This window comes from Muscardinus avellanarius (assembly GCF_963383645.1).
Source record: "Muscardinus avellanarius genome assembly, chromosome: 13".
NCBI classification, from domain to species: domain Eukaryota; kingdom Metazoa; phylum Chordata; class Mammalia; order Rodentia; family Gliridae; genus Muscardinus; species Muscardinus avellanarius.
This window is the reverse complement of record NC_137799.1, coordinates 41528070-41541139: the sequence shown is the minus strand read 5'-3', so window position 1 is coordinate 41541139 and position 13070 is coordinate 41528070. Positions and strand designations below refer to the sequence as shown.

General features: G+C 39.7%; 1 protein-coding gene across 1 annotated transcript in view; it reads left to right on the top strand.

Annotated features, from left to right (window-relative positions):
* Positions 1 to 13070, top strand: part of UBE2R2 (ubiquitin conjugating enzyme E2 R2) — a gene marked incomplete at both ends in the record, with an annotated part of 76509 nt that overhangs the window by 40805 nt on the left and 22634 nt on the right. The window contains one exon of the mRNA XM_080709096.1: positions 10719 to 10805. Within this exon, the coding sequence (XP_080565222.1) occupies positions 10719 to 10805 (87 nt within the window). The remainder of the gene's footprint in view (positions 1 to 10718; positions 10806 to 13070) is intronic.

Sequence of the window (13070 nt, the reverse complement as noted above, 5' to 3'; positions counted from 1 at the left end):
GTTGTAATGACTCTGTGGGCTCTTCCTATCTATTCAACTCAGATTTGTTGATTAGGGAAATTAAGAACTAATAGACAATTTGGTGCAGTTTGAATAAGTCTTTAGTACAAAATCAGTAGGAAAAAGAGAAGGAAAAAACAGCATGAAGGCATGCTGGAGAACCTGGAAATGGAACTCTGACTCTCCATCCCTGGCCTTTAAATAGATTTTGTATTGGTATATTATCACTTATTACCAAGGAAATGGGCTAGTAACTTTTTTTGGGGGGGGGTGCTGGGGATGGAACCCAGGGGCATTCTACCTCTGAGCTATATCCCCAGCCCTATTTTTTCTCCTTTATTTTGAAACAGGGTCTCACTTGAGTTGCAAGGGGCCTCACTAAGTAGCTGAGGCTAGCCGTGAACCGCAACCCTCCTGTCTCAGCCTCCCAGATGCTGGGATTACAAGAGTGCTCCACCACGCCCGGCTCTAGTAATTTATTTCTTAGCCAGGTAGTTCCTCTTTGTCTCTGGACAGTACACTTATTAAGTGCAGAGGTATTGGTTGTTCATCAACTATGGGTGCTTTGAAGCAGCACAAAGTTTGCATTTCTGGGTCTCAAAGAATAGGAAGAAGACAAACATGGATTAAAGCCTCTCCGCTATATCTTTATGGCTCTGAAATGCACCAGGAAGAGTCACTGTGATCTGAGGGCTTTCAATTGTCTCTACATATTTTTAGGGCTAAAGGCTTTACTATAAGTAAACTTTAGGACAAAGGGCAGAGAGAGAAAGGAACTCTGCATTGTAATAGCTGCCACCCCTCCCTATCTGAGTGCCTGCACAGCACCCAGGCTCTTGCTGCTTTTTACATTTTGGAAATAGTACCAGAGCAATTTTTCAATACCGGCACACTAGTGGGGGCTATAGCTTGGAAGCAGAATGCCCCTGGGTTCCATCCCCAGCAGCACAAAAATAAATAAATAAATAAATAAATAATAAAATGGGGCTGGGGGTGGTGTGTTGTAGTTATGAGATAGAATCCCCTGGGTTTAATCCCTATTACAACCAAAAAAAATTTTGCATTAAGAACTGCAGTTAATTAGGAACATTAATAATAATGGTATGATCAGCGTTCCATTAAGGCCAGGCCTTTTTTTTTTTTTTGAGCCTAGTGAAAGCACAGGGATTCTCTGTTTTATATTTCTTCTTTATTTTAGACAATTATACTAATTAAAAAAATTTTGTTACTGGGGATGAACCCAGGTACATTCTGCCTCTGAGCTATACCCTATACCCTCAGCCTTTTTGTTATATTTTATTTTATTTTTTGTGTGATACTAGGAATTGAACACAGGAGCATCCTACCTCCTAGCTACACTCTAGTCCTATTTTTCATTCTTTATTTTGAAACATGGTCTCACTAAGTTGTGGAGGGCCTCACTAAGTAGCTGAGGCTGGCCGTGAACCTGCGATCCTCCTGTCTCAGCCTCCCAAGTACTGTTTTTTTTTTTTTAAGAGTGTTTTGCTAAGTTGCTGAGGATCTCGCTAAATTCCTACGACATCATTGTCAGTTCTCTTGTTTAAGTCTCTTAAGTATTGGGGCTACAGGCATGGGCCAGCACACCTGGCTCTAGTATTTTACTAATTGTAAATTAAACTTTGGAGATTGGAAATTTTAATTGATAAAAACTCATAATTTAGCCAGGCGTGGTGGCGCACACTTGTAATCCCAGCATTTGGGAGGCTGAGACCAGAGGATCGTGGTTTGCAGACAGCTGCAGCTACTTAGGCCCTCCACAACTTAGTGAGACCCTGTTTCAAAATAAGAATAAAAAATTGGGCAGGGGGTGTAGCTCGGAGGTCACATGCCCCTGGGTTCCGTCCCCAGACCCGCAAAACAAAACAAAACAACATAATTTAGTCAGGCATGGTGATACATGCCTGTAATCCCAGTACTTGGGAGACCGAGACAGGAGGATTGCAAGTTCAAAGACGGCTTCAGCAAGTAATTAAACTCTCATTAACCTAGCGAGGCCCTGTTTCAAAGTTAAAAACTAAAAAATGGGGTGTGTGTGGCTATGAGGTAGACTGCCCTGGGTTAAATCCCTAGATTTCCTCCCCCCAAAAAAAGACTCATCGCTGACTTTAAAGCCTGTAGTATATGTGTAGCATCACTGGGGACAACCACTCACTTTGTTCTTCATATGCTAGGCTGAAACAGAAGTACAGGAGGATCACAGGTTTGAAGCCAGCCTTAGCAATGTAGATCCTCAACAACTTTGCGAGACCCTGTTTGTAAATAAATAAAATAGGTCTGGGGTGTAGCTTGGAAGTAGAGTGCCCTTGGGTTTCACCCCCAGTACCATAAACACACACACACAAAATGTTTTGGCAGATATTTAGAACTTTCAGCGGGTTAATAAAACATGTTTTTTTTGTCAGGCGTGGTGGCGCACACTGTAATCCCAGTACTTGGGAGGCTGGGACAGCAGAATCGCAGGTTCTATCCTCCTACTTAGTAAGGCCCTATGTAACTTAGTGAACTTTGTTTTAAAATAAAAAAATAAAAAGTAGGCTAGAGGTGTAGCTTTGAGGTATATGCTATGGGTTTAACATGCCCAATACAAAACAACAACAACAAAAATATGTTTTGATTGTTTTTGCTGATGTCATGTTGGAAATATACTCTATGGCAAATGTGAGCTGATGACATAGCTGAAAAACTCTTAAGTGGGTGTCCTCATTTCACACTAAATCTAGGTACTGATCCAAATACAAAAACAAATACTAGATTGCTGTCAAATGTGTTATTGTCAGATAAAGTTGTGTTTAGAATTGAGAAATTTTGTCTTGACCTATTTAAAAGTATGTTAATAAGCAAGTTGCAGGAATAATTGGGATAAATTTCAGTATTCATAAATAATTTTGTCATTTTAAAAACCATACAAAAATAATTAGTGGGATGATAATTACTTTTTTTTTTTTTTTTTTTTTTTTTGCATGTGTGATTCTGGGAATGGAACCCAAGGGCCTTGTAACTCCAGTTTACACCCCTGACCTGTTTTATATTTTGTTTGGGAACAGAGTCTAAGTTTCCAGAGGGCCTCACTAAGTAGCTGAGGCTGGCTTAGAAACCTGTGTGATCCTCCTGTCTGATCCTCACAAGTACTGGGATTACAAGCCTACACCACCACACCCAGCTTGTCGGTTACTTTTTTGTGTGTGTGGCACTGAGGATTGAACCCAGGAGCATTCTACCTCTGAGGTACACCCACAGCCCTTTTTTTAGTCTTTATTTTGAAACAGGGTCTCATTAATTCAAAGAGGGCCTCACTAAGTGGCTGAGGCTGGCCTCGAACCTGTGATCCTGTCTCAGCCTCCCAAGTACTGGAATTACAAGCAAGCTCCACTATGCTAGACCTGTCCTAAACTTTTAAATTAGAGGAAGTATTTTTTATGATTTCTTCTACTTTTGTCTCTTTCTGCAAAACATGTAGCATTGCTTATGATGTGGTTTATGTTGACAGAATAGTATCATTGACTAGGATTTAGATCCCCAAATTGATAACATGGGTTTTTCTTTTACTGAATACATTTCTTTCAATTCTCTGTTAAAATAGCTACCATAGCCCTGATTTCCCCAACCCCCTATTTGTAGTACTGAGGCTGGAATGCCAGGGACATTATACCTCTGAGCTATACTCCCAGTTACCCCCTTTTTGATGGTGCTGGGGATTGAACTCAGGGACATTCTACCTCAAAGGTATACCCCAAGCCCAATTTTTTACACTTTTGTTTTTGGTGGTGCTGGGGTTCCTGGGAACCCTTCTACCTCTGGGCTACACTCCCAGACCTATTTTATTTGGAAACAGGGTCTCTTAAGCCAGTGAGGCTGGCTTCGAACCTGCGCAATCCTCCTGTCTCCGTCTCCCAAACGCGGGGATTACAAGTGTGCACCATCATGCCCAGCTTTATTCTTTATCTTGAAACAGGGTCTCACTGCGTTGCAGAGGGTCTCACTAAGTAGCTGAGGCTGGCCAAGAACCCAGATCCTCCTGTCTCAGACTCTAATGTACTGTGATTACAAGTTTGCACCACCACACCTGGCTCCCACAGCCCTATTTATTTCTTTTGTTTATTTAATTTTTTTGTAAATTTTTCCTGTTGAACTCAGCTAGCAGTAGGCATTTCTTAGCAGTGTTCTTATGGTACCTAATATCTCCGTTCAAGACACTTAATTTGTAATCTTTTATTTCCATGCTTGTCTCTGTGATTAGATCATAGCCACTCAGGGGTAAGGGATAATGTTCTGAAAATTGTTTCCTGACTTTCATACTGGTACATGGCAACACAGTTGGTTTTCAGTAACAATGTATTGAATTTATTCACATAAATTGATACTCGTTTATTTACATAAATGCTAGTTAGTGCCTTTATAACTAAAAACATGATGTGTCTGGTGAATTGAATGGTAAATTTCTTCTGTAACAATTGTGTCTTTAGGTTTGATATCTCCGTATTGTATTTTATATGTATAGATATATATGTAGCCATATATAGGTCAAATTAAATTCTACTTTTTTTTTTTTTTTTTTTTTTTGCAGTCCTGGGGATGGAACTCAGGGACATTCTACCTCCGAGCTACACCCCAGCCTATTTTTTTTAATTCTTTCTTTTTTTTCTTTTTTTTTCTTTTTTATTGGTGCACTGTATTCATACATCATAGTGGGATACAAACTTTTGTAGACATACATGCACACATCGCCCAGTCAGCCCCCACCCGATCCCCACCCCATTCTCTCCCCATCCCTCCCTCCCATGCTTGGCTTAGTGGTTGACATCTAGTATTATAGCAGTTTATCCAAAATTAAAAATGATAATCTCACATAACAGTTTCATTTGTCTGATACCAAGCTTTTGATGACTTAAAGATAACATTTCAATATTTCTTTTTGCTTTCTTTCTTACCAGAGAATATTTTTTTCTATTTTTTTAGGTGAAACTATCATATATTTATATATTTATTTTGCAGAAAAAAAATCTATCCTAATATGGAATATGGACTCTAGATACCCAAAACGATCTTGAAAGAGAACAAAGCTAGAAGATATATATTTTCTGATTTCAAACCATATAAAGCTAGTTATCTGTGGAGATTCATTATTTATGTTAATCTTTTACCTATCTCTAAATTGTATTGTTTGCCTTTATTGTTAATTTTTAGGATTTCTAGTTGGAATATTAATATACCTTCAGATATAGCATTTAGAAATATTTTATCCCATTCTATCAGTAATTTTTAACTCTGTTTACATGGTCTTTGGATATACAATATATATATATATTTTTTTAGGGAGTTTGTATACTCTTCTGTTGCCTGTGCCATTGAAATCATATCCAAGAAATCACTGCCAATTTCAATGTTGTGAGGTTTTATGACCCAGATTTTCTTCTAAAAGTTTATAGTCTTAAGATTTATATTTAGGTCTTTTATCTAGTTTGAGTTAATATTTGTATATGGGATTAGGTAAGGGTCCAATTTTATTCCTTTCCATGTAATTATTATTTTTCAACAATATTTAGTTAAAAGATGATTATTTCCACCACTAAATGTTCATGGAAACCTTGTCAAAAATAACTTGACGGTATACAGAAGAATTTAGCTCTAGGCTTTTATTTAACTCCAATGGTTTATATATCTTTAGATAGATAGTTTATATATCTTTAGAATAGTACTACACTGTTTCAGTTATTGTAGCTTTATATGGTTTAATTCTTTATTTTTGAAACAGGGTCTCACTGAGTTGCAAGGGGCCTCACTAAGTAGCTGAGGTTGTCTGTGCACCACCATGCCCGGCCTTGTACTTAATTTTTTTTTTTTTTTAATTTAAGACTGTTTTGGGGTCAGGGAATATGACTCAGGGTTAATAAACTTGCCTATCAGGCATGAGGCCTAGGTTTGATATACACATATATCAAAGCCAGAGGCATTTACCTCCAAGGTATACCCCTAGTCCTTTTTATTTTTAGTTTTATTTTTGAAACAGGGTATTGCCTTCCCCGTACTGAGATTAATTACATGTGTGCACCACCACACCTGGCCAAGTTTTTGTTATTTTTTGTTTGAAACGGGGTCTCCTAAAGTAGCTGAGGCTGACTCGGACTTGTGATCCTTCTGTTTTAGTTTTCCATGTACTGAGATTATAGGTGCCACCATACTTGCCTATAAAAGACCTTTTATTTTGAAATAAGATCTCACTTAGTTGCCAAAGACCTCACAAAATTATTGAGGCTGGCTGCAGACCTGCAATCCTTCTGTCTCAGCCTCCCAAGTACTGGGATTTTAAGTGTGTGCCACCATGCCCACCTTTATTTCTTATTTTGAAACAGGGTTTTCGCTAAGTTGCTGTGAGTCTGTCTAAGTTGCCGAGGCTGGATTCAACTTGCAGTCTTCCTGTTTTACCCTCTCAAGTACTGGGATTATGGGCATGCTCCACCACACTTGGCTTTTTTTAAATAGGGCCTTACTAGGTTGCTGAGAGCATTGCTGCAAACCTGTGATCCTTCTGTCAGGAGTTGCACTACCATGGCTAGCTGTTTTTTTTTTTTTTTTTTTTTTTACCTTCCTTCTTCCTCTTTTCTTTTCTTTCTCTTTCTTCTTTCTTTTTCTTTTGCAGGTCTGGGGGTGGAACCAAGGGGCATTCAACCTCCGAGCTACACCCCCTGCCCTATTTTTTATTCTTTATTTTGAAACCGGGTCTCACTAAGTTGCGGAGGGCCTAAGTAGCTGAGGCTGTCCGCGAACTGCGAACCTCCAGTCTCAGCCTCCCGAATGCTGGGATTGCAGGCGTGCGCCACCACGCCCAGCTTCTTTCTTTCTTTTTTGATGTCACTGAGGATTGAATTACAGACTGCATACATGCAAGGCAAGTGTTCTACCACTGTGAGCTATCCTTTGCCCTTTTAGTATCTATTAAATAACATACTTTGGCAACTGTGGAAATCATATTCTCCCTGTCTCAGATGTTTTCTTTTTGACTATGTTTTAATAGTTGTTTAGTTACTTAATGGCTTTATTTTTACCTAATTCTGTTTCATCTATATTATACTCTGTGATGTTTGGCCAGTGAATTCTTCACTTTGTTAGCTTAGTGGTCAGCTAATGACTGGGTAGAGATTTCTTAATTTCCTAGAACCAGTGAGTTACCTGCACTTTGTAGAGGGTTGGCTCTATATGTGTAGGTTGGGGCATGCCTTTAACATTTAGCCAGGCAGTTGAAAATTCTCCTGAAGATGAGTGTGGTGGTGCATGCCTAGTGCCTGGGATGCTTAGATGGTGGATTTAAGTTTCAAGGCCAGCATCAGCAATTTAGCAAGATCCTGTTTTAAAACAAAAAATTTAAAGGGCTAGGGAGTGTAGCTTGAAGGTGGAATGTTCCTGGGTTCAATTCCTAGTACTACTCCCACCCCAAGTAATAAAAACCAATCATATGATACATAATCTTTTTTTGTTTTTTTTTTCAGTACTGGAGATGGAACCCAGGGGCATTCTACCTCCGAACTATAACCCAGCTCTATTTTTTAGTCTTTTTTATTTTTTGAAGCAGGGTCTCACTCAGTTGCCAAGGACCTCGCTAAGTAGCTGAGGCTCTCTGTGAACCGTTATCCTCTGGTCTCCGCCTCCAGAATGCTGGGATTATAGGCATGTACCACCACGCCTGGCTAGGAAACATAATTTTGAATTATCAAATCAAACTGGTTGTTGTGGCTTTTGCCTATAATCCCAGTGACTTGGGAGGCTGAGGCAAGAAAGATTACTTCCTTTTTGCACAGACTTCAAGTTAAGCTAGAGGCATGAGTTTAGGGTTTTCTCATAGCCCTAGACATGAGCACAACTATATACGTTTGCATGGTCTTCTACATTTGTAGAAATTTATCATCTTATCAAAGCCATAATGGATATGCCATACTTTAGTTTTTACTTGTAAGTTTTATGGTTAGTGTGTTTTATCTGTTTTTCTGTGCCTTAGGCAGCTTTGAAATTAAACAGCTGTCTATCATTGCTTTCAACAAATGCCAGCAGGGAAAATGTTTCCACCTCGTCCCAGCTCCAAATAAGATTAAATAGCCTTATAAGTGAGGTCTTCTGGGAAACCAGTAGAAATTTCAAAGAATGACAATTCTCTATGGTTAGTTGGGTTTGAGGAAGTTTCTGTGTCATCTTGATTTGAATTTGAGATAAGTGTTTTAAAGCTACTGTAGACTTAGAGAATAGAAGCTTATACTAGGGTGAGTTAAGCATATAAAACTTGCTGTTTTTATTGAAGTTAAATTTTTTTATTGAATATATGCTCCTTAAATTGCTGCAAGCTTTTGGTTATTTTCTAGAATGCTGGAAAAGTTGATCCTTATAATTTTCGGCAATTTTATCACTATTAATGGAAAAGAGAATTTTTAGTGTCCTTTATCAGGAATTTTTCCCATTGGAAATATTGGAGTAATATGTTAAAGTGAATAATCAATATGTGGAGAATGTTTTATTTTTTTAATTTATTTTTATTGGTGCATTGTAATCATACATCACATTGGAATACAAGACTTGAGAGGATATACAAGCACACATCATCCAATTAGCCCTCATCCAGTCCCCATCCCAATCCCTCCCCCTCCCTGGATCCCATGCTTGTTTGGTGATTAACTTTGATACATATGTTTATGTATCTCCTGCTTTTAAAGAGGCTCCATCCTCCCCTATTCTCCATACCCTCTGATTGGTCACCTTAATTGCTTCACTATAGGGCCCTTTCTATAGCTCGACCATTTCCTGTTGCCCCTTTCCTCCTAGTTATTGCTGATTAGGGGAAGCATCTGGTTTTAATTTTCTGCAATATTTCTCTGTGCATGCTGCGTAGCAAATACCGATCCCACTCTTGACGGCCCCAGTTGTGGCCTGGCTACCCAGTGGACTGATCCAGACCTCGCTGGCTCAAGCAGCGGCCTTGCCTCATGGGAGGCCCTGGTTCTGGCCTTGCTGGCCCCGACACTGGCCTAACCCCTCAGCTGGCTCTGATCCCGGCCTCGGAGGCCCCAGCACCGGCCTTCCTCACGGCAGGCTCCGATGTTAGCCGATGGCCCCGGCATCGGCCTAACCCCTCGGCAAGCTCCAATCCAGGCCTTGGAGGCCTCAGTAGCAGCCTTGCTTCATGGAAGGCTCCAATGCTGGCCGCTGGCCCCGGCACTGGCCTAACCCCTCGGCAGGCTCCGATCCCGGCCTCGCTGGCCCCAGCACCGGCCTAACCCCATGGAGAATGTTTTATGACATGAGAAAATATTCATTATATAATGTATACACATTCATGATAGGTGCAAAATAGGGTATGTTCAGCTTCTTTTTTTTTTTTTTTTTTTTTTGGTGGTACTGGGGATGGAACCCTAGGACCTTCTATCTTTGGATTTTACCCCCAGCCCTGTTTTATTTGAACACAGAGTCTTGCTAAGTTGCTACGGCTGTCCTCAAACCTGCAGTCCTCCTGTCTTAGCCTCCTGAGTACTGGGATTACAGGCATGTGCCACAATGCCCAACTCTGTTCTTTTTTTGTGTGTGTGGTACTGGGGATGGAACCCTTTACCTCTGGGCTACACTCCCAGACCTATTTTATATTTTATTTGAAAACAGGATCTCTTAAGCCAGTGAGGCTGGCTTCAAACCTACGCGATCCTCCTGTCTCCACCTCCTAAGAGCGGGGATTACAAGCATGAGCCACCACACTCAGCTCTGTTCAATTTTTTTTGGGGGGGCGGGTCTGGGGATGGAACCCAGGGGCATTTGACCTCCGAGCTACACCCCCTGCTCTATTTTTTATTCTTTATTTTGAAACCGGGTCTCATTGAGTTGCAGAGGGCCTAAGTAGCTGAGGCTGGCCACGAACTGTGATCCTCCAGGTCTCAGCCTCCCGAATGCTGGGATTACAAGCATGCGCCACCACGTCCAGCTTCTGTTCAAATTTTTTAAGATAAGTTTTATAGGAAGTGAGTATATGTATGACCCCAAACACTACTGAAATAAGTTACACTAGAATTTTAGCATTCATTATTTTTGGGTGAGGGATAATGTTTAAATTAGGTGAGTAAAAAAAAAAAAAAATCCTTGCTCTGTAGGCTGTACCAATAAGACTATATTAAACTTTCTTGCTACAAAAATAAAAAAAAAGTCATAACTGGTTTTCACTCCTGTACGTTAAGTTAAAAATTTGCCAGGCATGGTGGTACACGCTTGTAATCCCGGCACTTGGGAGGCGGAGACAGGATCGCGCAGGTTTGAAGCCAGCCTAACTGGCTTAAGAGACCCTGTTTCTAAATTTAAAAAAATATAAAAATATGTCTGGGAGTGTAGCCCAGAGGTAGAAGGGTTTCCAGGAACCCCAATACCACACACACACACACAAATATATATATTATATATGACTATATATAATATATATGTTATATATATTATATATATAATAGTCATATATTATATATATAATTATGAACTTTGGTAATATAATATAGCCTTTTATAAATATTTGAAGGGATGCTATGAGAATATACTAAAAGCTCTGACATAGGGGATAACAAAATGTAAATGTCTAAAGAGAGGAACTATGCTACTGTGGGGTATAATAGGGTGAATTATTAGGCAGTTGAATTACTTGTAGTTTCATTTATTAGCATGTTTTTTTTTTTTTCCCTTTTCAGGCACATATTAAATTTCCTATTGACTACCCATATTCACCACCTACCTTCAGATTCTTGACCAAAATGTGGCACCCCAACATTTATGAGGTAAGAGACATCCATTATCAACTTCTTTGCAGATTTATTTCCCAGATCAATACTTTTAAAAATAGTCTTTTGGGAGCCGGGCGTGGTGGCACACACTTGTAATCCCAGTGCTTGGGAGGCTGAGACAGGAGGATTGCACAGGTTCGAAGCACTTAGTGAGGCTCTCAGCAACTTAGTGAGACCCTGTTTCCAAATAAAGTATAAAATAGTTCTGGGAGTATGGCCTGGGGTAGAAAAGCCCCTGGGTTCCACCCTCAGTACCACACCTAAAGAAGAAAAAAAAAAAAAAACCTTTTGGGGTGGTGTGTAGTTTATTAATGGTATAACATATGTTTAGCATGCATGTGGCTTCCATCCTTTCCCCCTCCACGCACACATAAAAATAACTTTAAAAAAAAAGCTTATGTACCTCAGTATGATGGTGGTTATGCTGTAACTGTAGAGATATTCATGATTTTGCACTTTTAGTTAGGAATCTTTGGTATAATTATTTGAAATTGACAGTAGTTTTATAATAGTGTATATTCTACTTCAAGATTGAGCCTTTAACCCTTTGCACTTCATTACGAAGATTTATAATGCACATGTGTTAGCATTTGCATTTTTAAAATTTAATAGATGAAAGTAATATAAATTTGTGTACTTATCCTCTAACTTCACAGAAAGGGTCACCTGTTGCTATGATCAGAGATTCAGCTTTTTGGGGGGATTTATCCTACTACATTTGGACTGGTTTCCTTTCAGGAGTTGCTGCTGAGCATTTGAGAGCCTTTTTTTGGAATAAATCCAAGGTGAGGTTCTTCTACTGGACAAGACCACATGCTTGCAGGAAGCACTTTTAATTTTGTTGATTAATACTTAGTTTGGGTCGAATCATAAGGATACTAGAATAATGCATTAGAACATTGGAGCAGCTCTCTTATTTTCTGCAGTCTGCTTCTATGAAACATCTGTTAGTTTTTGTCACTGTGACCAAAATATCTGACAAAGATGACTTTAGAGGATGAAAAATGTATTTTGGTTCACAGTGTCTGAGGATTTAATCAGTGGTCAGCTGGCTTCATCTTTTTGAGCCTGAGGTGAACCAGAACCTGTAGTGGAAATTTGTGGCTGAGAAAAGCTGCTCAGCTCATGGCAACTGGAAAGCTGAGGGAAAGAAAAAACAAATTCTTCCAGGGCGCACACCCATAAGCTGCTTTCCTCAACTAGGTCCCACCTCTCTTTAGTTCAGTGTATTAATCACTGATAAAATCAAAGCCCTCATGATTCAATCACTTTAACAAAGCCGTCACCCGAACACATGAAATTTGGGGCTATTTAAGATCCAAAGTATAACAACTTCTTCATTTTTCTTCCTTTTTTTCCCCCTTTTGTATAGGACAAACTAATGTTTAAAAAGTGTTTCCATTCCAGAAATAAGCTTACAGATTTTTAAAAAAATATTTTATGTGTCATAATACAGGGATTATACAATTCTATATCACAAAGTTATGCTGTTGTAAAAATTATCCTGTTGTAGAAGAGGGTCTGTAGAAATAATTTATTTCTAGAGTTTCAACTAAATTTAGTACTCAAAGAAGTATTTGGTATCTTAATTCTTTTGGGCTGCTTATAACAAAATATCATAGGCATAGGAATTTAAAAACAATAGAAATGTGTTATTCATGGTACTGGGAACTGGGAAGTCCAAGATCTGTCTGGTTTCTGGTGAAGGCTTGTCCCATGTAGATATGTTTTGTTGCTGTGCCATCATGTATCCAAAGGGTCAAGGGACCAACCTCCCCTATCTCTTTATAAGGACACTAATCCTGTTCTTGAGTGTAGAGTCCCAAGCCAGCCAGCCAGCCAGCCAGCCAGCCTGCCTGCCTGCCTGCCTGCCTGCCTGCCTGCCTGCCTGCCTGCCTGCCTGCCTTCCTTCCTTCCTTCCTTCCTTCCTTCCTTCCTTCCTTCCTTCCTTCCGTGTGTATGGTACTGGGGGTGGAACCCAGGGGGCTTCTACCTCTGGGCTCTACTCGCAGCCCTATTTTTTATAGTTGGAAACAGCCTGGTTAAGTTGCTGAGGCTGACTTTGAACCTGTGTTCCTTCTGTCTTAGCCTTCCATGTACTAGGATTATAGGTGTGTGCCACCACACCTGAATAAAGCCCCCTCAATATCACTTTAGGGGTTAGGAGTTAACATATGAATTTTAGGGAATGTCAGCACTCAGTTCATAGCACTGTTCCTATCCATTTAATAAATAAAAAGTCTAGACTTTATTTTTTAT